At 37.9% G+C, this 25,718-nt stretch overlaps 1 protein-coding gene across 2 annotated transcripts in view; it reads right to left on the bottom strand.

The window, feature by feature from the left end:
- Positions 1-25,718, bottom strand: part of LOC124593754 (dolichyl-diphosphooligosaccharide--protein glycosyltransferase subunit STT3A) — a 114,449-nt gene that overhangs the window by 18,041 nt on the left and 70,690 nt on the right. For both annotated transcript variants that reach the window (XM_047132089.1, XM_047132090.1), the window contains 2 exons: positions 12,059-12,297; positions 1-28 (listed from right to left, as the gene is read on the bottom strand). The exon at positions 1-28 is cut by the window's left edge and continues 137 nt beyond it. In XM_047132089.1, the coding sequence (XP_046988045.1) occupies positions 1-28; positions 12,059-12,297 (267 nt within the window). The remainder of the gene's footprint in view (positions 29-12,058; positions 12,298-25,718) is intronic.

Below are 25,718 nucleotides of genomic sequence, written 5' to 3'. Positions count from 1 at the left end.
GAACCAGCATTAGACGAACCATAACACCCTGGTAAAAAAAGGAAAAGTATTCTGTAAAATTAATAACTTTGCATACCCTATGCCTCACAGTCAAAAACTGTTTTTCATAGATCACAGATAGTAGAAAATAAGTGGACAGTTAATAAATAAATAAATAATTTTGTTTCCTGGCTTTTGGGATTATTTTAATGCCAAAATAAATTAGCAGCTCACAATGATGTCCATCTCATTTAAGCTCACAAATCATCTAATTAGGCTCTTCCCCACATTAACATTATGCACAAACTCCAAGCAATGGCAACAATGAAAATCTTTTTCTCACTGCAGTTTTGATAAAATTATTTAAATATGCACACTACAAATTTTCATTCTCTATTCACAATAATTTAGCAATGGCTCTCAGCAATCACGTAATCTTCCTAATAAGATGAATTTCTCTGCTTAATACGTGTACATACTTCAGTTTAAACTCCTTTAGCCTACCGTGAACAAATAAGATAAAATGGTTTTTAAATGAACTTGTCAAGTCAAACATAGAGTAAATTTAACCTTAAAATGTTGAAGTGTGATACTATGATATCGTATTTTCATTTAACTAGTTCTGTCTCACTACCACCAATCTGACCGTTTCTTTGAGACTTTAGATTGATTCTCTGAAGCAACAGCAAACAGTCTAAAGCTTGAGAGTATCACTTTATCACATCAAACTTTTTTATGAATGTTTTTATGTATATACACTGAAACAGTGAGTGAAAATTTGTATAAACGCTGGGAATCAAACCCGGGTCTCTTGCTTACTAAGCAGATATGTTGGTCACTAAGCCACCTCGGCACAGTTGTTTGCACAACTGCAGATTACCCTGGCATGCCTCCCTCCTCGATCCAAATTCTCACTATCACCTCAACCTATTTTAAATTCCCCATTATACATGAACAGAATTGCAAAGGCTCACATGTTCTGGAATAGCACCTCAGCATCGAACGTAAATGAGGGATCCAGCCCAAAACCCAGGTACAGGTACTTATACAAATATGCTAAGGTGCTATTCCAGAACATGGAGAGCATCAGAAATTCTGTTCATATGTGAAGGGGAGTTTAAAGTAGACTGGAGTGGCAGTGAGAATTTGGATCGAGGAGGGAGGCATGCCAAGGTAATTCATGTAGTTGTGCAAACCGCTGTGCCAAGCTGGTTTAGTGGCTACCGCACCTATCTAGTAAGCAGGAGACTCGGGTTCAATTCTCCGACCAGTGTACAAATTTTCACTCACTACTTCAATCTATATGTTGTTTTTGTTGTTGTCCTCAGTCCAGAGACTGGTTTGGTGCAGCTCTCCATGCTACTCTATCCTGTGCAAGCATTTTCATCTCCGAGTAACTACTGCAACATACATCCTTCTGAATCTAGAAGGAAGGTCAGCGTTGGTCATAACTTCGATGGTTTACTGACAGCAAAATCGATTTTCAATCATAGTGATCATCTTCAGTGCTGTAGTGTACAAATTAAACTCATAGGTACTGGTGTCAACTTATTACCAGTAACCAAAGCTATGAAACGATCTGAATCTGTTAATTGTATTCATTCCTTGGTCTCCCTCTACGATTTTTACCCTCCAAACTTCCCTCCAATACTAAATTGGTGATCCCTCGATACCTCAGAATGTGTCCTACCAACCGATCCCTTCTTCTAGTCAAGTTATCCCACAAATTCCTCTTCTCCCCAATTCTATTCTGAACCGCCTCATTAGTTACGTGATCTACCCATCTAATCCTCAGCATTCATTTGTAGCACCACATTTTGAAAGCTTCTATTCTCCTCTTGTCTAAACTGCTCATCGTCCATGTTGTACTTCCATACTTGGCTACACTCGATACAAATACTTCATAAAATGTATTTCTTGTACTTAGTTTTTTAAAATGTCAAAACATTCCCTTCTTTCTGAATAGCCCTCATATGTGTCAGCAAGAGTCATAAATTTAACGTGTTTTTGCTGACCTATGTGGCAACAATTAAGCTACTGGAATTACACTCCAGAAGAAAAGAATTCATTAAGCTGAGTATGAGGATGGGTCATATGCAAACACCATTTGCAATTCAATTCTCTCTTCCCTCCCCTATCCATCTCCAACTGAGTTACAGAAGGAAGCAGCAAAAGTGGCGAACAGGAGGGGAGTGTCAGTTGTCACACTTATTGCATTCACTTCTTTTGCAACTGGAAATGAGGTTTTTGATAATCCCATGACTGTAAACACAAACAGTTACCGCAACACCATCTCTACTATGCCCATTGCCCAAGTGGCATCATAAAGAAACAATCACTACAAAACAACATGAGGTTTGTGGCAACACAACTATCACTAGTACCATTTTGCTTCTCTGTTGTGACCAATCTTACCATTGACAAATTTAATATTTGCTGGTGGTATTCATTTACTGAGGGATTTGATTTTTGTTGTGCATTTACTGATGCCCAGCAGCTTCCTTATCACATTAAAATACCTCAGCCCAAAGCCAAAAGCATTAAAGAAAAGCAGTTATGTGTAAGTAGTCAAATTTATGATCTAGAAAGTTTCAGTCTTCAGGAAAGAATATCTGTCACTAATTTGGACAAATTCCAGAATTCTGTCATGTTGACAAGTATCCAACATGGCAGTAGATAGCAGATGCAGTAATTAGAATTATGTAAGATGACTTTCAGGCGGAACAGCAATCATTAATTTTTCAATGTGTATGATTCTACTTTTTAAGCAGTAATTCTATGTAAGGAGTCATCAAATTAAGATACTCTTCACAGAACAACCTTACTTTTATAACATGTATATTTACAAGTACTCATTTATGTCATACATCAGACAGATAATAAAATAATGACAATGAATAGTTTCTGCTTTGGAAACACAAATGACTCACATCACCACCAATGTGTGCATTCAAGTAACCATATCTCTTGAGACATTTCTTCTAGAAACTGGAAAGGTAGGAAACTTATCACACCTACCCAAGTGTTGTACACAAACAACTTTTCATTTAGCTGATGGGAAGACTGCAGGGGAATACGAAGTACTACGAGGAAACATTAAGCCTCTACTCAACATTTGTTAATTTTCTTTCATGACACTGCTGCCTTGCAATAGTGAGGAGACCACTGCACCTAACATTTCCCCGATAAACAGAGGGACTACTGTTGAAAAGCACAAAGGGCCATTCCGTGCCAAGTGGTCTAATATCGAGAAATGTTCCCACGTGACCATCATGGATTTTGATGAAATTTTGTATGAACATTCACACATGTTCTCAATGAACACTGGTAAAGTTTCAGATTCAGAAATTCAATACTTTCGGAGATACAGTCACTTGTTTAAGACCATAGCACAGCTTTCTATAGTGCGTCCTTGAATTTTCAGCAACTTTGAGATGAGATGTCTCTGTAAGTATTTGCATGAAAGAAACAAAACTTGGCCATCTTATACAACTTTTAGAGCTCTTTAAAGTAAAATATAAAGAAAAGGATTTCTGAGCAATTTTCATATAAATAATTTGAAGCAAAGTTGGGCAAAAAAATAGCTGTTTTAAAAAAATGCGAACTTTAGTTTTTTATATCTCCAAAAGTAATTGTGGGATGTACATGAAACTTTGCACACCATAACTCACCAACACAAGGTCTTAGAATATAATATTTCATTCTCCTATTGCTTTCCATTATTTCACAAATCTAGGGTAAAATTGACGATTTTTCAAAAAGTGCTAAAAATGGGTAATTTTAGTCAAATTTTTCAAAAAAGTGTTTTCTCCAAACTCTTCTAAACTATGGCCATTAGAAAGAGCATATGCTAAACTATCTAGAAAAGTGGATTTGGTTTTGCAATGCAAGCATATAAGGCCCTAAAAAGTAGCATCATCAAAGAGGCGCACTGGAGGTTTGAACACATTTTTCTGGCACCTTAAACCTTTTATTATGCCTAATAAATGTTTATTAGCGCCTTGAATAATTGAAATAAAATGATCTGGTAAATAGGCAATGAGACTGTCAGAAAAACTTGAAAACTATGAGAAGTAGCTCTTCTGCTTTTATCGTAAGTGTTCACCTGCATACAACTCTTCTCATTTGTAAAAAAAAAAAAAAAAAAAAAAAAAGTAAAGAATTCAATGAATAATAGCTTCATATTTTTTTTACTTCTCAAAATTGTAAATATTTACAAGTGGAAAATGAAGACCTAATTTTTGGATTCAATTGTATAAAACATTTTCCCAAAAAAGAATCGGTTTGCTTGAATCATGCATCAAGTGATGTAAATTTTCCAATCAATATTGCAGAGATTTTAGTACCTAGGTGTTGCAACCTGTGAATTTTTGTCTTAATGTTATTAGGGAAACATGTGAAATTGATTGGTTAAACATCTAAGAGTTTTAATTTAGTATTTAATCACACTTAAATGTAGCCTACTTCATTGGTAAATACGTAACCACTAGTTTCACAGAGAAAATTCACAAGATTCACTGTTTATAGAAAATATAATGGCAACATTTACTTTGACAATCAGATTTTTTCATTATTGTGGGCCTTGTTTGAACAATCAGTATTTCAGTGGTGTGTTTGCAGCATAATGAGTGGGTTCTCTTGGACTGAGTGTGCCTTGTTAAGTGATTCGTAAGACCATCAAAGTTTGTAATCCAATTTACAAAAATTGTTTTGATTGTGTCTTTTATAGCATATATCATGTGTAGGGACTGTGGTTGTTGTGAGCGGACGCAAGGAGAATTGGCCACTCTTCGGGGGCAGGTGGAGGCTTTGTCTGTTAGGCTCATCGAGCTCGAGGCGCAGGCGTCGGCTCGTAGTGGCGTTGGGGCAACTGTGGTGAGACCTATGCCTACTTCGGTGGCCTTGGAATCACATGGAACCCCTGATGTCGCTGCGTCTTCCGGCAGTGAGCATCTTACCGGTCAGCCATCACTCCAGGGTGAATGGCGGACAGTGGTGGGCTCGCGCGTGCCTGGGCGAAAGGCGAAGGTGGGATCTGGCCGCGTGGCAGCTGCCTTACCCCTTTCCAACAGGTACGGGGTGCTTCCTAGTGGTGATGACATCGTTTCCGAGCCACCACAGGATGCCTCGCCTGTTGGGCCAGTGGCCGATTCTCCAGCAAGGTCCCGACAGTCACAGAGGGCGGGCCTATTAGTTATAGGGAGCTCCAACGTTAGGCGGGTTATGGAGCCCCTCAGGAAAATAGCGGGTAGGTCGGGGAAGAATGCCAGTGTGCACTCGGTGTGCTTGCGGGGGGGGTCTCGTCCGTAATGTGGAGGAGGCCCTTCCGGCAGCTATTGAACGCACTGGGTGTGACCGGCTGCAGATAGTAGCACATGTCGGAACGAATGACGCCTGCCACTTGGGTTCTGAGGCCATCCTAGGTTCCTTCCGGCGGCTGGCTGATTTGGTGAAGACAACCAGCATCACACGCGGAGTGCAAGCTGAGCTTAATATCTGCAGCATAGTGCCCAGAGTCGATCGCGGTCCTCTGGTTTGGGAGCCGTGTGGAGGGTCTAAACCAGAGGCTCAGACGACTCTGCGACTATAATGGTTGCAAATTCATCGACCTCCGTTATTGGGTGGAGAACTGTAGGGCCCCCCTAGACAGGTCAGGCGTGCACTACACACCGGAAGCAGCTACTAGGGTAGCAGAGTACGTGTGGCGTGCACACGGGGGTTTTTTAGGTTAGAGGGACCCCCCCCCCCTTGGGCGAAACGATAAAATACCTGACGGCTTACCAGAGAGGACATTATCATCGTTGATAAAGAACGTCCGTCCTCAGAGACCAAAAACAGGAAAAGTCAACGTAATATTGGTAAACTGCAGGAGTATCCAGGGCAAGGTTCCCGAATTAGTATCTCTTATTGAAGGAAATAGTGCGCATATAGTATTAGGAACGGAAAGTTGGTTAAAACCGGAAGTGAACAGTAACGAAATCCTAGACACAGAATGGAATATACACCGCAAGGATAGGATAAACGCCAATGGTGGAGGAGTATTTATAGCAGTAAAGAATTCAATAATATCCAGTGAAGTTATTAGCGAATGCGAATGTGAAATAATCTGGGTTAAGTTAAGTATCAAAGGTGGGTCAGATATGATAGTCGGATGCTTCTATAGACCACCTGCATCAGCAACCGTAGTAGTTGAGCGCCTCAGAGAGAACCTGCAGAACGTCGTGAAGAAGTTTCGTGATCATACTATTGTAATAGGGGGAGACTTCAATCTACCAGGTATAGAATGGGATAGTCACACAATCAGAACTGGAGCCAGGGACAGAGACTCTTGTGACATTATCCTGACTGCCTTGTCCGAGAATTACTTCGAGCAGATAGTTAGAGAACCAACTCGTGAAGCTAACGTTTTAGACCTCATAGCAACAAATAGACCGGAACTTTTCGACTCCGTGAATGTAGAAAAGGGTATCAGTGATCAGAAGTCAGTGGTTGCATCAATGACTACAAGTGTAATAAGAAATGCCAAGAAAGGAAGGAAAATATATTTGCTTAACAAGAGTGATAGGACACAAATCGCAGAATATCTGAGTGACCACCATCAAACATTCATTGCTGAGGAAGAGGATGTGGAACAAAAATGGAAAAAATTCAGAAACATCGTCCAGTACGCCTTAGACAAGTTCGTACCGACTAAGGTCCAAAGCGAGGGGAAAGATCCACCGTGGTATAACAATCATGTACGAAAGGTACTACGGAAACAAAGAAAGCTTCATCATAAGTTTAAGAGTAGTCGAATCATAGCTGATAAGGAAAAGCTGAACGAAGCGAAAAAGAGCGTAAAGAGAGCAATGAGAGAAGCATTCAACGAATTCGAACATAAAACATTGGCAAACAATCTAAACAAGAACCCTAAAAAGTTTTGGTCATATGTAAAATCGGTAAGCGGATCTAAATCCCCTATTCAGTCACTCGTTGACCACGATGGCACCGAAACAGAGGACGACCGAAGAAAGGCAGAAATACTGAATTCAGTGTTCCGAAACTGTTTCACTGCGGAAAATCTTAACACTGTCCCTGACTTCAGCCGTCGCACGGACGCCAAAATGGAAAATATTGAAATAAACGATATCGGAATTGAAAAACAACTGCTATCACTTAGTAGCGGAAAAGCATCCGGACCAGACGAGATACCCTTAAGATTCTACAGTGATTATGCTAAAGAACTTGCCCCCTTTCTATCAGCAATTTATCGTAGATCGCTGGAAGAACGTAAAGTACCTAGCGACTGGAAGAAAGCGCAGGTCGTTCCCATTTTCAAGAAGGGTCATAAATCAGATGCGAATAATTATAGGCCTATTTCGCTTACGTCAATCTGTTGTAGAATAATGGAACATGTTTTGTGTTCTCGTATTATGACGTTCTTAGATAATACAAATCTCCTTCATCATAACCAACATGGATTCCGCAAACAGAGATCATGTGAAACTCAGCTCGCCCTATTTGCCCAAGAAATTCACAGTGCCGTAGACACTGGCGAGCAGATTGATGCCGTATTCCTGGACTTCAGGAAGGCATTTGATACGGTTCCGCACTTACGTTTAGTGAAAAAAATATGAGCTTACGGAATATCGGACCAGGTTTGTGATTGGATTCAGGATTTCCTAGAAGAAAGAACACAACATGTCATTCTTAACGGTTCAAAATCTGCAGATGCAGAGGTAATTTCGGGAGTACTGCAGGGAAGCGTGATAGGACCTTTATTGTTTACAATATACATAAATGACTTAGTTGACAACATCGGTAGCTCCGTGAGGCTATTTGCAGATGACACGGTTGTCTACAAGAAAGTAGCAACATCAGAAGACTCGTACGTACTCCAGGAGGACCTGCAGAGGATTAATGCATGGTGCGACAGCTGGCAGCTTTCCCTAAACGTAGATAAATGTAATATAATGCGCATACATAGGGGCAGAAATCCATTCCAGTACGATTATGCCATAGGTGGTAAATCATTGGAAGCGGTAACGACCGTAAAATACTTAGGAGTTACTATCCGGAGCGATCTGAAGTGGAATGATCACATAAAACAAATAGTGGGAAAAGCAGGCGCCAGGTTGAGATTCATAGGAAGAATTCTAAGAAAATGTGACTCATCGACGAAAGAAGTAGCTTACAAAACGCTTGTTCGTCCGATTCTTGAGTATTGCTCATCAGTATGGGACCCTTACCAGGTTGGATTAATAGAAGAGATAGACATGATCCAGCGAAAAGCAGCGCGATTCGTCATGGGGACATTTAGTCAGCGCGAGAGCGTTACGGAGATGCTGAACAAGCTCCAGTGGCGGACACTTCAAGAAAGGCGTTACGCAATACGGAGAGGTTTATTATCGAAATTACGAGAGAGCACATTCCGGGAAGAGATGGGCAACATATTACTACCGCCCACATATATCTCGCGTAATGATCACAACGAAAAGATCCGAGAAATTAGAGCAAATACGGAGACTTACAAGCAGTCGTTCTTCCCACGCACAATTCGTGAATGGAACAGGGAAGGGGGGATCAGATAGTGGTACAATAAGTACCCTCCGCCACACACCGTAAGGTGGCTCGCGGAGTATAGATGTAGATGTAGTAGATGTATCTCTTATTAGATTTTTTTCATTGGTATTATACATTGTGTATAAATTCATTCAGTAGCAATTTGTCTGAAATTTAAGCAGATTATAATTTGCACTTAGAGGCCAAATACATTATTTAGTTACTGATTAGAGATGGATGCAGAAGGGAACAGCATACCTTCCTGTTCAATTGGGCAAGGAGATAGTGGAACAAAGTGTCATGTCAAAAATGCTTCAAACCCTTTGGGAAGGTGAATCATAATGTTAAGGCAGGAATTCGCACTCTTGATACTGAAACAGCTAATAAGGCTTCTGATATGTTGAAGAAGCAGCTTGTTAATAACATAAAGCCAGGTCAGAAAATTTGTCCGGCTTGCAGGACTACCTTAAATAAACACTTGGACGAAGCTTCATCAGCCTCATGATCACATTCTGATGAGGACTTTACACCAAAAGAATAATTAAATAGTAGCTTATTGTCTATCGGTATTTCAACCCTGAAGAGAACAGTAAGCTACAGAGATAAGCCCCAATATGTGAAGAAGAAAATTCAAAAGGCTCAAAATGTGATTAAAAACAGAATTGTAAATGCAATGGGAGTAAACCGACAAATTGAAGATGCTAGTGAAATTAAGGAATGTGGAAACTGTGCCGACTATACACATTTGCTGACTGAACTGAAAGCCAAGATGCAGAATGCAATTCATAAAGAACAGATGCAAATTTTAACCTTGGCACCTGTAAGTCGGACAGTCAGACAAACAGCAGGTCAGTTCGGCGTGTCCGAAAGAATGGTGAAGAATGCTCGGAAGCTTAAGGCAGAGAAGGGCATTCTGGCACTTCCTGAAAATAGGCAAAGCAGGAAATTACCAGCGTAAGTTGCTAGTAGAGTGCGAATTTTTTTTTGAAGATGATGAGTATAGTAGGGTGTGCCCTGGAAAAAAGATAGTATTTCAGTTAGACTTTTAGATAGAAAGACATACATTCAGAAAAGATTGTTACTTTGCAATTTACGGGAAATGTATGTTATCTATAAGAATATAAATGGTCCAGAAATAGGGTTCTCAAACTTTTGTGAACTTAGACCCAAATGGCTTGTAACAGTAGGATCAGCCAGAATGCATGCAGTTTGCGTCTGTGCAATTCACCAAACTGTTAAGCTTATGCTTAGCAGAGCTGGTATACGTGAAAATTATAAGGAGATTCTCAGCAAGGCAGTTCGCAGTTTGAACTCTAAACAGTGCATGCTATAGCATCTGAAATTGCCAGCTATTTCCTAGATCATGAGCCACAGGAAGTTATTGCGTTTAAGCAATGGCTACATACCGATCGGGCCACACTGGAGTAGAAGCAAATGGTAGTGGATGAATTTATTGAAGATGTAAAAAATAAAATATGGAGTCTGTCATGCCATCATTACATTGCCAAGCATCAAAGCTTGCATCTTAAAGGCCTTAAATGTCATCTGAAAGACGAAGGGTGGGGGGAGGGGGGTGGGGTGACAATTAAGAAATAACATTGTTTCTATTTTTATTCTTTTGCTATTCGGACTTAAGCTAGGTCCTATTCATCAGGACTTCTTATTTCACTTATCCCAGACATTAATAAACATGTATAAGGCAAAATAAAAGATTTCAGGTATAATTTGAGTGCCAGAAAAATGTGTTCAAACCTCCAGTGCGCCTCTTTGATGATGCTACTTTTTAGGGCCTTATATGCTTGCATTGCAAAACCAAATCCACTTTTCTAGATAGATTAGAATATACTCTTTCTAATGACCATAGTTTAGAAGAGTTTGGAGAAAACACTTTTTTGAAAAATTTGACTAAAAATACCCATTTTTAGCACTTTTTGAAAAATCGACAACTTTACCCTAGATTTGTGAAATAATGGAAAGCAATAGGAGAATGAAATATTATATTCTAAGACCTTGTGTTGGTGAGTTATGGTGTGCAAAGTTTCCTGCACATCCCACAATTACTTTTGGAGATATAAAAAACTGAAGTTCGCATTTTTTTAAAACAGCTATTTTTTCGCCCAACTTTGCTTCAAATTATCTATATGAAAATTGCTCAGAAATCCTTTTCTTTATATTTTACTTTAAAGAGCTCTAAAAGTTGTATAAGATGGCCAAGTTTTGGTTCTTTCATGCAAATACTTACAGAGAGATCTCATCTCAAAGTTGCTGAAAATTCAAGGACACACTATAGAAAGCTGTGCTATGGTCTTAAACAAGTGACTGTATCTCCGAAAGTATTGCATTTCTGAATCTGAAACTTTACCAGTGTTCAATGAGAACATGTGTGAATGTTCATACAAAATTTCATCAAAATCCATTATGGTCATGTGGGAGCCTCTAGACCACTTGGCTGAAAATGGTGAGTGATTTAAAAACTACCAAGTCCTTGTCATTGTCTCTCTTCGTTGGGTTTGCAATCACACTTATTTTGTCCCATTTTGATTTCTGTTAAAAGGGGCAACATAACAAAGCAGCAGCAGTAACAATTTTATTCGAGAACGTGTACTCACAAACTTCCAGTAACTAAAATCTCTGTTGCAATATGAAGGAAGCCTGTGTCCGCCAAATATACATTTTTGTGTGGACAAATGAAGCAAATTGATCACTTACACAGTACAGAGAATCTAACTATTTACACAAACCAGCTGAAATCTTAATGGCTCCTAGGCCATCACACACAAACTATATTTTGCTCCGACACCTTTCTTTCAGAATTTCTTGTTATGGGTGCCTTCTTTTATTTCCTATTTCAGTTAACATCCTGGTGACTCAAAGAGCCAGAAGCTTATTGATGAGCAACGCTGACTTCGGTATACAGTTCCTGGACCATAGGTCTCCAGTAGATAAATCATGTATAGTAACAGTCTCTTAAGTGCAAATAATAATAAGTGACCTCCCACATTTACTGAAGATTTTACAGTATGTGGTTACTCCTCTTCATTCAATCACTCTTTCTACATGCTATGTCTTATAAAATCTACATGTATTGTAACAGAACTTGATATTTTTGATGCCATAAACTTCAAGCAGCAATGCTCGTTTATACTTTCAGTACCTATTCACTACTGAATTTAAGATAACGCACAACTATCTTAATACTTTTCCAATAAACATTCACACATATCTTCTATTTCTCAAGTAAATTCTTCAAATTTAAAAATATTTGGGTATGGAGTATCTTATGAAATGAGCAACTTTTAGGATGTAACTTGCAATAAAATGTATTGTATAGTGATAAAAGCTGTTCTACAAAGAACAGATTAATTAGCTTCTGACATTAATAGTATTACATAACTGAATTTAAAAAAAAAATGATGAAATCACAAATCATTTCTCAGCAGCCTCTATATTTCTGAAAGTTTACATACAAATCATCAATAAGTAAAAAAAAAAGAGTTACATAAAATCTAGGCAATCCCTTTTTCTTACAATTACTTACCGCAAAGTAAATACTAGTGACACCATAGAGCACCAGAAAGATGTTAGCATCAGAAAGTTTGGAGAAACAGAAATAAAGTCCAGCAGGAAACAAGAACACCAATATCTGCAGATCAAAATAGAAAGAGGACCAAGAGGTCGGCTGGTGCTCAGATACTGATGCAATTATGGGTATGTGGTTCTTGGCATATGAAGGATCAAGGAGTGAATAGAAACGTCCAGTCCATGGAGAAATCTTTCCTAAAACAAAAACAAACAACATTACGTGCAGCACACTTTATTTATATTGGCATGGTCATTAAGACTAACATAGATAAGAAATATGCACAAAATATTTTAAATCTCGAAACCAAAATATGTTCAAAGGTGCTTTGAGTGAAAATATGGAGTAGTATTCTGAATGATTCTGGCACATTACTGCAGCTAACAAACACACCAGAATTGAATATAAACTTTTATGTGCCACAAATAAATTTAAAAAAATTAAAAGAAGAAGAAGGAGAAGAAGAAGAAGAAACACCAGCTACCCGTGTTTTATGGCCAAGAAACAAACTTAAACAGAACTAAATGAAGACAATACAGTGGAATGTTGCCCTATTTCTCAACCAAGATAAATCAATGAGATTATCTGGTAAGGTATCTAGATTATTAATATTTCCAGTATATAAAGAACTGCTAATTATCATAGTAGAATTTTGACATATTTGTGTAGGAGTGCAGTGCTTCATAATCATAAGTTAAATCCATATTGCTGAATCTAGAACTTATTAAATATGATCACCTGAAAAGTGTTGTCACTTGCCACATCTGTTGTAACAAGTGCTTTATCAAAATCAAGAGTTAGGTAAATTTTAAAACTCCTTTTTTTAATGATTGTATGGGTATTCAGATATTTCTTCCTTAAATAGGAGTTAAGCTTAATTACAACGAATGAGTGAGTGACTCACAACTGTAACATTTTAGGTCATATAGATACTCTTTATCACAAACTTGGAACTAAAATTTAGTTCAGCAAGAACTACATGACTTTTTACTTTTAAGCCGAACATAACATTTTTTATTGGTATATCCTACTCTATCAGAGCAGAACCATTTGCGAATGCAGTCACGGAATATGCCAGTTCTGCTGTAACTTTTGCACAGCTTTTTATGTGAGCATGAGCACTGAACAACTGTCCACCCAAATGAGTGGCCACCACGAAACAGTGACCAACAACAGAATTGACCAGCTCAATGCCAAAACATGCTGCTAAGCACAACGCGCTCTAATGGCCGACTCGCAACCCCTGCCATCTGTGGGCGGAATGATACAGGTTTTAGTAAGTTTCTATTCACACCAGTAAATCAAGATGATGACTACTGTTAAACATTTCTTTCAACTTATAGGGTACTACATTCTTCTACATCACACATTAATCACTTGTTTGTTAGTTCCTGTGACAAGTAATGCTCCACCTTTGCAAACCAAACAAGGATTATAAACAAATGGCTACCTTTAGTGAGGGATCATTACTGACAATTGTGCCTATTTTCCAGGGTAGCACCACAAATACCCATATGTGGCAGAATCATTAGCAGTTTAGCAATAGCAACACGTGTCTCATCAATGGCACATTTAAACTCTCATCTAAAATATTTAATTTATGCTGTTGGTGCCTGACGCCAAACTATTGGGTTTAGGACTCACTACAGTCTATATAAATTTTGACCTGGAGGTTTATAAATACTATTCAGGGCCTGAAAAATGTCACCAAAATGGATTGGAGGGCTGTTGCAATGCATATGAAGCGAGGAATTGACAAAGTGTGGAATTATGAAGGTCTTCTGGAAGAAAGTGTTCAGGACCTTCTTACTGTTTCCAACTGCTCATACACTTTGAATTGAGTGGTACAGACACTCTTTTCTACAACGCAGCTGTCTGGAGCTAAAATTCGGTGGAGGTAAAAACACAAATTAATTTTCTTACTTTTGAACAGTATGCTTTATTCCTATGTGCCACCAAGGACGTGTTTTCTGTAACCTACAACAGAGTGGAACCCAGGACTGTTCACCAGCTGGTAAAGGATCAGCTTGTGTATCCAGTATGGGGATAGTTTCAAGTAACAAATGAAAGCAAGAAATTATGGTTTACTTTTAGCACCGAAAATTTCTCTGTCTTGAGTTTGCTCGTAGAGGTTAGCTTTAATTGCCATGAACAAAGTGAGCATGATTAACAATTCTGCCTCAAGTTGTTGACTGATGTTTTCTCAGATACACTGCATGTTGTGGGGTTGTGGTTAGGCCAGAGCAAGTTTAAATTCAGTGCTGCAAAACATGTTGCCTGCCACAGTACAATTGTTGGTCACTTAATATCAGCTATCGACAAGGCATCTCATAATCCCATCATAACTTATGGCGTTTTCTGCCAATACTGCTCTGGTTTACACATAAGCAACAGAACTTGTGAAGTGACTGGCTATGTTTGTGTGTCATCTATAACCAAGCAGCAGCTGCACTGTAGCGCTAAATGATAGAAGTCGGCTAACAATTAATTTTAATCAGACTATAGAGCACACTCCTTTGATGAACTTCTGACTGGAAACTACACCTTACTGCCACTGCCTTCTCCAAACAACTAGTTAAAAAATACACTTTTTCCAGGTGAAAATACAGTTTGCGTTCAGTGGCAGGAACTGTAAAGTTTATAAACTTACCAATCCTTTGAATGGTAAAGGTTTTAGACATTGGCTTATAACTTCCTGGCATTTTGTGGAAACAAAACACAGCAAAAAACATGTTTTGGAAACTTTTTGATGGGCAGCAACATGTAAACTATGAACTTTGTTATGAAAGTATGAATATGAATTCCACCAAATACAGTTCATTAGTTTCTGAAGCACTGAAAGCAAGACTGTGATGTACGTTTGTCATCCAATCATACCTCAAGTCACATGATCTCGCCAGCCAATGACAACAGATATTCAGAGCATAGGACACATGATGTAGTCAGCCTATAGCAACATCACTGGTAAATAGCACGTACACATAAATGGGAAAAGTTAATAGTTTAAGTATAGCTACAAGCAAAGGTCAGCTTTCACATACAATAATTGGTCTTTTTTGCATGTGTTACCCTTTAAGATATATAAGACAATGGAAAATCCAGGATGGAATGTAACATATTACAAAAAGGGTAGTTGGTATTCACCCTGTTAGCAGAGATGCTGAGATGCAGAGAGGAACAATAAAAAGATTGTCAGAGAGAGAGAGAGAGAGAGAGAGAGAGAGAGAGAGAGAGAGAGAGAGAGAGAGATACTGTAATGGCACAAGCATACGTCACACAGTGTAGGATTTTTCCATTTCATTTCGTAGAAGTTATTTTGTTATTATTCTCTGCCATAACGTAAAAAATATGATCAGTAGCAGGGCAGGAGCACTGAGGGTGCATATGCCATCTAACAGAAGCACAGTAAAGTAACACAGCTCACTGCTGTAAGGTGCTGCCACCAGCCTGCGAAGTATGGAACCAATAATTTGTAACTGTGTTTTAAATGTATAGCTGTAAATACTTTTTTGTATTAATCTCTACATATTGTTAAGCAGATATTTATTTTAAAAGTATTATGAACCCTTAGGATTAAAGATGTACTGAGTCATGGCCCTAGGCTCAAGTTAAAATCTAAAGGAACTTCCCCGCGGAAGGGTAAGGTGGGAGAAATGGTGTTACAAAAAGTATAGAACAGTTCTCTTTGTGAGTCACAAAGGTTGTGAAGTAGTGCGTGGTGCAATCCTCATGTACTGTATTGTGTGGTGATTAAAATGAGCACAATCATTGTTAACCAGCCTCGGATGGATGGGAAGTTATTGCTACACGTAATTCCATAGTATTAAGCAGCTATTTGTTAACAAGCGGAAGTGGCAATGTTATTACGAAGGCCAGTGGGGAGTCATCGTCTGCTGTGAAGGAGGCAGATGTTATGTTGCAGCATTGTTTACTATATTGGATAAATATTACGATGGGAATTATGACCTGGAGGTCACTGTGTAAAAGCTGCTAAACCATCCATCGGTAGCAAAATCTCGTCAGAGGCTGCAGTATGTTGCTAACCACCACAAAAGGAAGTATTTATTTCTAGGGTGAAGTTCAGTATATTCTATTATTCATAGTGACAGGCATATTGTAAAAGTCATGATTTGTCTCCTCTAGTATAAGTTAAGTGTTTAAAAACAGTGTTGTTATTTCAATAGATGTTTAGTGTGTCCTTTTCACATCCTGTGATATTTAATCAGCAACATTTTCAGATCATAAGCTGGTTATACGTAAGCCTATATAAAGTGCTTTAAATTATTATTGCTGCTTTAAGCAAAGCATTAGATTGTGTACAAAGTACCAGCTATTTTATTACACTGACAAGCATAATAAAAACAGTTTCAGAAAAAAACAAAAGGTATTGTGCACATTTTCATTACTACAAAAAGATTATTACTGTGATGTTCACAACATTCGATTTTACTGATTCATAGCGTGTGACATACTAAATTTATCTTTCAACAACAGTGCAGGAAAGTGTTTTTGTTACGTAGCAGTTTAAAAATTCTTCATGTTGAAAATTATCAGGAAACATCAGTGTAAAAACTCACTGTCAATTCTGTGTAAAGATGATGATAAAGAAATATGTTTATTAGTTATAAAAATTACAAATAATGCCACCTCTGTAGCTATGCATCTTCAATGCTTAGCAGGATCTTTTCACTCAACATTTCAGTGTTGTTTCACACAAAAGTATCTCAAGGTTAAAACAGATTTATTCTGTACTGATGAAAGTGTCTTTCGCTGTGGTAACAAAAGTAGTACATGTGTAGGATCCATATTGTCCACATGCAGTGTATTTCAAAGTGGTTATGACATATTGTGTGCTCTCATCCCCTTGTTTCCTTGTCAAGTTACTATATCGGTTCCCATTACTCAAAATTAAAGATTGTGTGGTAAGAGCTTAGTTCTGCAGTGCTTAGAGCGATTAGTGAAAACAGCACTGAGGTCTTACTGCATGCAGTTGCCCGCCCATTATGATTACGAGTCCGATCGCCAACCATGGTCATTTACAGGTGAAAACTGATCCGTAGAACTGGGTGGGGCATCGCAAGTCTCTGGCAACTGGAGCCAGAGATGTGTGTGTGTGTGTGTGTGTGTGTGTGTGTGTGTGTGTGTGTGTGTGTGTGTGTGTTTTTGACAAAGGCTTTATTGGCTGAAAGCTAACTTTCTGACAGTCTTTTTGCTGTGCCTTTCTGCGTCTCAGCATCTCCAATATTTGGTGAGTAGCAACTATCCTTTACAATATATCAAACACAAGTGTGCCAGTCAAATTTTAAATAATGAAATAATGGCTGGTCTTCTGTGTCCAAAATTTTTTTAAGTGGCTGGTCTTCAATGTGTTAAGTTTTCAACGGAAGTCAAAGCCTCTGTGACTTAAGAAATTCATCTTACATTTCACACGTAGCATAATTCTTGCATAAAAGGAAATTTACTTTAAAAGTAGCGCTTCTCAAACCACCATTCACAATATCTTCCCGCAACTTGTTAGGTTGGTTTGAACAGTTGCCCGTGTGTGCCAAAAAACAGGCGTTACTGCCCATTCACAGCTACGATGACATACACAGCCCATGCTTGGTGTTTGCTCTGCTCATACGCCTTTTGGCGCATTACTGTATGGAATTTCGTGTGCAGTGGGATATCATGCGACCATGTTCAGCACTGGAGCACACTGTACGGAGGGGACATATGGAGTTGTTACACTTAAGAGCATTTGTTTTATCACATCCTATATAGATAAGGTGTGAAAAATAACAAAGCAGCCTTTGGCATAATATTCATTTCAAAACTAGACTCTACATCTCAAAGTACCCTATGTAATATTTTGCTATGTGGTGACTACAATACTTTTGTAGCATTTCCAATCAGGTTTACATCCACACAGCACTAGAAAAAGCTAGTCAGAAGGAATACAAATTTCTTGGGGAGGGGGAAGAAGAAGAAGAAGAAGAAGAAGAAGAAGAAGAAGAAAGGAAAATAATTATATGCCAGAACTAATCACAATAGGTTTTTCATGAATTGCTTAAACAGAATAAAGAATTAACAAGTTTTTCTGCAAAGCAAAGAAACTGTATAACTGGCAACTTATATTCTACTCCAGGAGTAGGGGGGATTTACAATGATAAAACACAGTGTGCAGCCAGCTTATAATTTGCTGAAGAATGGTGTTCTTGCATGCTTAGTTATCTTCAAGTGAACATTTATTTATGTTCATATGTATATAGCACTAAGAGCTCTTACATTACACCACAGCTGAAGCAGGACATCAGAATAGTCCAAGAGCATCAGAATTTCGTAGAACATACTAAAATGCATTGTTTGGCTTGACGTGCACATTCATATGTCCAGACTGACACTGAAGTAGGCCCCTACCTGGTGTTAAGCTTTGCTGAGTGTTTTTTGTGATGCAGTTTTCTTGGAGTAACAGTACTGTATTATCTCATGTTTGGTTCTTTATTATGGAATTACGCCGTACATGCCAGATGATGCAAATTTTCACTTGAAATTCGGTGAACAGCTGAAACTAGCCAATAGTGTAGAATGAAACACTGTTCCAAATAAACTGGCTATCTCTGTTGGGAAGATTAATGAAAGCCAAATTTCTTCAGCAATCTGACAAAAATAACTTCACTGTTTTGCAAGACGATTAATGCTCGATTGCCAATAACATGGAACTAAAATAAAATCAGAAAACTGAAACTAATAACAAATTTTAGTCTTTGGTGATTATGTGGGTGTATTTTAATTCACTTGATAGCCTCCAGCCACAGTAATCTGCTTTGTTTTCATTCAATATGAGAGCTATAAACAAAGAGAAAACAGCAAAACCATGAAACATACATGTGATAATGTGGAAACTACCCCACTACAACACAGACATTTCTGCACGTGTACGACTCTGGCAGCTTGGGCACGCAATGAATTTTTTTCCAGTTAGCATCTGGCTCCTTGCTGCTTCTGCTTATACAGCTAGCAGCCACACTTCAGGTAGCCAGAAGTGGAAGGAGGCACTGCCTATAAGCGACTTCAGCTCTGCAAGGGCGCATGAGCCCGTTGACAACTGATCAAATGAAATAATGTAAACAGTTGTGACGTCGCACTTATCAAAAGCAGTTTGTTGTTACAAAGTATTGCATAGTTTTCGTCCTATAGCCTTCGACACATTTTGCTGTTGGCAGGCAATTGTGTATACAGTGTGTTTTGTTGTTGTAAATGGTGCATTTTCTTTGCAATTTGAGTTTCATTTTGGTGTTTTTCCCTTGTTTATGTCTCTTTGCTGCAGTAACAGGCTAAAACAAAATTCTTTGTTGGAGTATCAGTTCTTTATCAAAATTACGAAAATTTAACTGAAAACTAAAACAATGAAAAATTCCAAGAATTCCAAAAAAGAATCCCATAATTCTGAAAAACTACAGGGTTTTTCACAGTTTTTTCCTGGATGTAAAAATTCCTGAGGTTTTTTTTTCAGATTTTCCAGTTGTCCTGGGGTGTATTCACCCTGTAACAGATTTTGTTTTTACACAGGAATAATGGTCATCAATATGCAATCACTAACAGAAGCTGAAGCACTTATCAACATAACCCACAACATTTAAGTGCTTAGGATGTGACTGTAGAGAATTTGGCTAGGTTAAATTCAGGAATTTTCCCATAAAGATAAAGTGTCATCTATGAACAAGCAAGTGTATCTACAACTAATTAAACTACAACTATCTACAACTAATTAAAATAAAGAAAAAGCAACTGCTCACATATAGCTGACTGATGTGTGCTGCTTAGCAACAACATCCAATAGAAAACTATTTACACTGGCTTTCAAGCTTTTGCTCTTTCTCTAGTGGAAATACAAACACACACACACACACACACACACACACACACACACACACACACAAAAAAAACAAAAAAAATTTATTATAATTTGTATGATAATAAAATATCCAGAAAGGAGCCATTTATATGTATATTACACCCCCCATATTAGTTCAAATATTTGTTTTGTATTACATTATTTGTTTGAAGTACTCCTTCAGTGGGTTGCAGTAGAGGGCATTTGTCTGCAGACATCCCTACATCATAGAACCATATGGAATGCCAAGGAAGATCTTAGAACACTACACTGCAAGAGTTGTCAATGAAGGCAATATTCAACAATGTAGATAACAACAGCCTTGAGTCTATTTCAGGCATTTCATCACACTGTGTACCTATAGACGAACATACAATAAATGTTGATTGCTATCTGCAACTGCCAAAAATTATTTGGAAGAGAATAATATCAGAAAAGTAATAACCGATTTCTACTTGAAAGAGAACCTATGCCAACAATTTCTTTCGTCCACTTTCAAGGAAGAAAAATTAATAAAATTTCATGCCCCATTTTATTATCGGTGTTTGCTGCACACTTGTTGGGATGCCGGCCGAAGTGGCCGTGCGGTTAAAGGCGCTGCAGTCTGGAACCGCAAGACCGCTACGGTCGCAGGTTCGAATCCTGCCTCTGGCATGGATGTTTGTGATGTCCTTAGGTTAGTTCGGTTTAACTAGTTCTAAGTTCTAGGGGACTAATGACCTCAGCAGTTGAGTCCCATAGTGCTCAGAGCCATTTGAACCATTTGAACTTGTTGGGATGTGTAAAAGGCATTAAAGTATAACACCACACAATACTATGAGAAAGTTAGTGCATAACACAGGAAAAATACCAAGAAATGAGAGCACTGTATCATTATGCATTATTCTTATATGTGAAAATACCATATTTACCCAAGTGTAAGAGGAATACCACCACCTCCCCCCACGAGGCTCCTCAACAAAATTTTATTTTCAACATATTGTGACTAAACAAAATCAAACTTTTCTACTGATATAAAGTATCTACCTGAAACGTTACGCATGAGCAGCAATGAAGTTTATAACCTTTGTAGTCAGAAATATTTGGCATGTTTCTTCCGTCTATTTTGCAATTTCCGAGGTATAGGTTATGGTGCGACCTAAGAGCTCAGCTTAAATTGCAGGGAGTGAAACCATAATCAATAAAATTTACAATCTTGGTTGTAACAAATACAGTAGGACCTTGATAATCTGGCATGCAGGGGTCTGTCAATGCTGTATTATCAAATATATCAGATTATAAATGTAAGTTTTAAACAATTGATTTAGGTATCAGTTTAAGGTTCAAAGTTTTAGAAAAGGTCTATATACATAAATAATTTTTTGTATACCAGTTACAAAATAAAATAAGCACCACAGATTTCAAAAGATCTGTCTTTATAAATAGCACAAATATCTGACATTGAGTGCATGGCATGTGGCGGACTGGTATCTGCCACCGATGGTTTAACTGAAATTTTATTCAGAGTCCTCTGGAAAATTGGATAAATGATAACTTTTTCCTTGAAAAGAGCTCTTTTTTGACAAAAATTATTTTGTTTGAAGAATAAATTAATAACTTCAGGAGCAATGTATTGATGGCTACTCTCAGCAAATTTCACAAAAGTGTTTAAGGCTTCTAAAAGTCAGCCTAAGAGATGTGAAGTGTAGGTGTTTCTGCTTTGTCATTCCATTTCTGGTACCTCCTGGGGGTTGAAAACAGTTTTTAATATCAGCTCTTCTTCAATAGCTGAATTTCTGTCAATATAAAGCATTCATCAACTTCTTCTGCTGACAATGCACTAAATTCATTAGTGAACACAGAATTTATTGCCCTTTTGAAAATGAATGAACTTCATCTATGGGCAGATCTAATTCCTTGTGAAAAAAACTGGCATTTTCAACTAATGTGGGCCCAGTTCCTGGGTTTCCCTTTGCCTCTCTTAGCACTGAACTACTTATTCGAACTTCATCTACAATTTCTAACTTGAGTTTTTTTGAGTTTACCCAGTGTCTAAGATTTAACTGAAGCAACTGTAACACAAATTATTCCAGCTGTTGAATTGGGTTTTTTAATATGTAATTTGTTTGCATTTGGCCGTTTTAGGTGCAATTTTTTCTGTTCGGAAAACATATTCACTGTATGTATGAATTTTTTCCTGTGCTGTAGTCTATGTACAAGTAGCTGAATATTGATAAAGTTCAAATGATTTGATTAAATAATCATTAAATAAAATCACACAACTCTAATGCAAATGCAAGTACTGTAACTTTAGATAAACTGAACGAAGAATCAGCGATGCTGGCACAAAACTAACAATGCAACCGGATCATTTTGGCAAGTATAGTACAGCTCAGTTAGGCAGACAATTTTTAGTGACAAGGTGCTCACCAAACAGGTCATATGTTTCTCGGAGCTGCCAACAGCATTGGGCTAAAATTACAGGCAAATTTGTGATTTTTCCGGACTAATCATGTCTACTAGATTATCAAGATCTTACTGTATTTGGCTGTTTCTTCCGAATATTCTGCTATTTCAGAGGTTGTGATTACAGTGGGACATGAGAACACAGGCGTTCCCCTTCAAATATATAGAGTCCTTAGCTTTACTGATGCGAGAATGTGACAATTTTCCTCCTTCTCTTGCTTTCAAACATATCATCTGCCTGCTGCTCACTGTCTATGTAGAACCAACAGCTGGCACTCACCCTTTTCTTGCTATCGTACCTCACAGACAGCACTGACAACATTAAAGCACAAAACCCTACTATCCAACTGATGCTTAGTGCCCAACTGGTCCCCATCTAGATTTTTATTGTCCTTGGTAAAAATATATACAATTGTTGTCCAATTTTAAAGTCAATCCAATTCTGACTGCATTCTGAATCTGGCAAACTGGAGTTTAAAAGTGCAAGATAGTCATAAAAAAACTAAGGTATGTGGTATATTTCCGATGGTTGGGAGCAATACAAAATTTCCTGCCTGCTCTCGCTGCTTCCCTCTTTAAATTCCCCAAGCTGGTGACACTGTTTCTCCACAAAACCATTAAAATTCTTCAAAATAAAGCTGTATGAGACCTCATCTGTCAAAGCTTCACATGTAAATGTAAGACAACTCCCATATTAGTTTATTGCACAACACAGAAATGATCTCAGCAGCAAGTGCTTAATCAGTAACTGTAAGACAATTCTGTGTTTACTGAATGACAAATATGGGAAAATGCCTTGTCTTATAACTGGGTAAATATGGTATGTGAATCCCTCAAATACTGTCAGAATCATATGAAACAATCAATATATATATATAAAAAAAAAACCTCAGTTATAAAAGTTAAGTTAGGGACAGACTGCTATAACCTCTCTGAAGAAGAACACCACAATTTCAGTGTTTGATCACAATAAATATGGGTATGCCTATAAATTGAGGACAACACAAATAAAAATCACAGTTATCTTGATGTACATACAATTTCTGTAACTGAATCTGACAAAATACGTACTTACAAAATGTATTCTGCACTTTTAAGCTATACTGCAATTTTCACAGATTTAATGCCAATTCAACCAATTTATCACTAATAATTGAGATAAATGAAATATTACACAATGTATTCATTGCACAAATGACAGTTTCTTTTTAAGTGTATAGTACCTTTCAAAAACTAGTCACCGATAAAACGGAGTCTCACTGAAACTTCTCAGCAACTACGTCTTTCTTTATCAAATATAATAGAAGGAAAGGAGACCACTCAGACAACAGAATAAGTGTTGAGTCATCAACATGCACATATAGAAAGGGAGAAAACTTATTAGCTTTCGGAATAAATTTTATGTCAAGCTAGAGTAGAAATAATGTGCTCATGCACGCGGTTGGATGCCCAATGCAGGGACTGCATTTTGGCAGGTGGATTAGGGTGGGGCAAATAGGGGAGGGATAGGGATTGGGGACTGGTAGCTAGCGGGTTGGAGGGGGGCGGCAGGTTTGCTGCCTATGAATGTAGGGAGGGAGGGATGGATGGTAGATGCGCAGTGCACAATATAGGTGACATGAAGATTTGCATTGAGAGAGGGTGACAGGACAAAGGAAGAGGAAACTGTCGGGTAGAGGGTGTGGGACATTGGGAGATTGAGGCCAGGATGGTTATGGGAGCAAAGGATGTATTGCTATTTGTGTAGTTCAGAAAATATGTTGGTGAGAGGAGGTATCCAGATGGCCCAGGCTGTAAAGCAGCAATTGAACATGAGCATATTGTGTTAATGTGTAGTCAACTTTTTTCTTGTCCACAGTTTGGCAGTGGACATTCATTCAAGTGAACAGCTGTTTGGTTGTCATACTGACATAAAAAGCTGTGCAGTGTGTAATGGATCTGGGAGATGTTATTTTTTTTTACCGTATTTGTCGATACCGAATTGTAAATGTTTTCTTATATTTTTGTCAGAATTTATTATAATTTGTCTTATTATATGTTAATTTACTTCTGTTTTTGAGAGTAAAAGCATATTGATTACTATTAGAAAATGTATCGAAGAATAGCAAAGAGACTGATTACAAGTGGAAACTTGTGAATTGTGTAAAATATCTTTGACGTTGGAGTCGTCTTTGACTATAGAGTCGGCAGCTAACTCTTGGTGTGTGTTGACGGAAGAACATTGGTGTGTGTTGACGGAAGAACAATGTCAAGGTCGCCGTCATAAATAATTTTGAATTGTGTTACTATTATTTTTGTATTAACTAAAAAGAAGAAACTACATTTGAAGAAACTGTATTTGAAACACCAAAATGAGAGAAACACGTTGAACCACGTCATTCCTGCAGCCGACAACGATGCATTGTGGGATCATACTTAGACAACTGAAGCCAAGACTAATATCGCCTTGCAAACGTCTAACGGAAAAGGTACTGTCACGAAATATGGCAAATTTAAGTAAATAAAAAATAGTGATCATATTTTCAACTTGTGTCTTAGCCGGGAAGCCATATTTCAACTGTGTCTCAGCCGGCATGCCATATTTCAACTGGGGACTGTAGCCGGGATATTGTGTTCACGAGATCTTCAACAGTGCTACGAGGAAGAAAATTTTTGTGTGTTAATACCAGTTTCTTCAGAATGTGTGTTACAGTGTTTGTGTTCATCGGGAAGTAAAAGTTTTGGAGAAGAAATGTTTCGGCAAAAAATATAATTTTCGACAGAAGAAAATACTTCAAGAATTTTGGTCAACAATCACATGGATGGAAAATGTGGTTTTGCAACGGTAGAAGAGTGTTCCAGATAAGTCAAGAAACCCTCGTATTTTGTTAAAACAATATTTTTATCTTGTTTTGTATTGTTGTGTATAAATTTTTGTTCTTCACAATGACTTATGAGATTTTCGAGAGTATTGTGCCTAAAGTAGAAAGTAGTAATTTAATAGACTTCGAACATCAGGACAGGTCAAACGAAACAGAAAGAACCGATCAATTTGATTTAAAAAGTTTTCTTGTAAATTTCACGAAAGAAATTAAACAATCAGTTGACGACAATAAGACTTATTGGGATGTAAAAATTGATAACATTTTGTTGCACGTCCAAGCAGTCAATACCCAAGTGGGTGGTCTTTCGAACAGAGTTGGCAGTGTTGAGGAAAAAATTGAATCTGTGGAAGCAAAAGTAAATGAAATTGATGTTAAATTGAGCAGTGAAATTAATACTGTAAAAAATGAGTTACTGGTAGATAGGGAAAGAAAT

The sequence above is a fragment of the Schistocerca americana genome, chromosome 2 (assembly GCF_021461395.2).
Source record: "Schistocerca americana isolate TAMUIC-IGC-003095 chromosome 2, iqSchAmer2.1, whole genome shotgun sequence".
In the NCBI taxonomy this organism is placed as follows: Eukaryota; Metazoa; Arthropoda; class Insecta; order Orthoptera; family Acrididae; genus Schistocerca; species Schistocerca americana.
The sequence above is the reverse complement of the archived record's forward strand: the minus strand, read 5'-3'. Positions and strand labels throughout refer to the sequence as shown.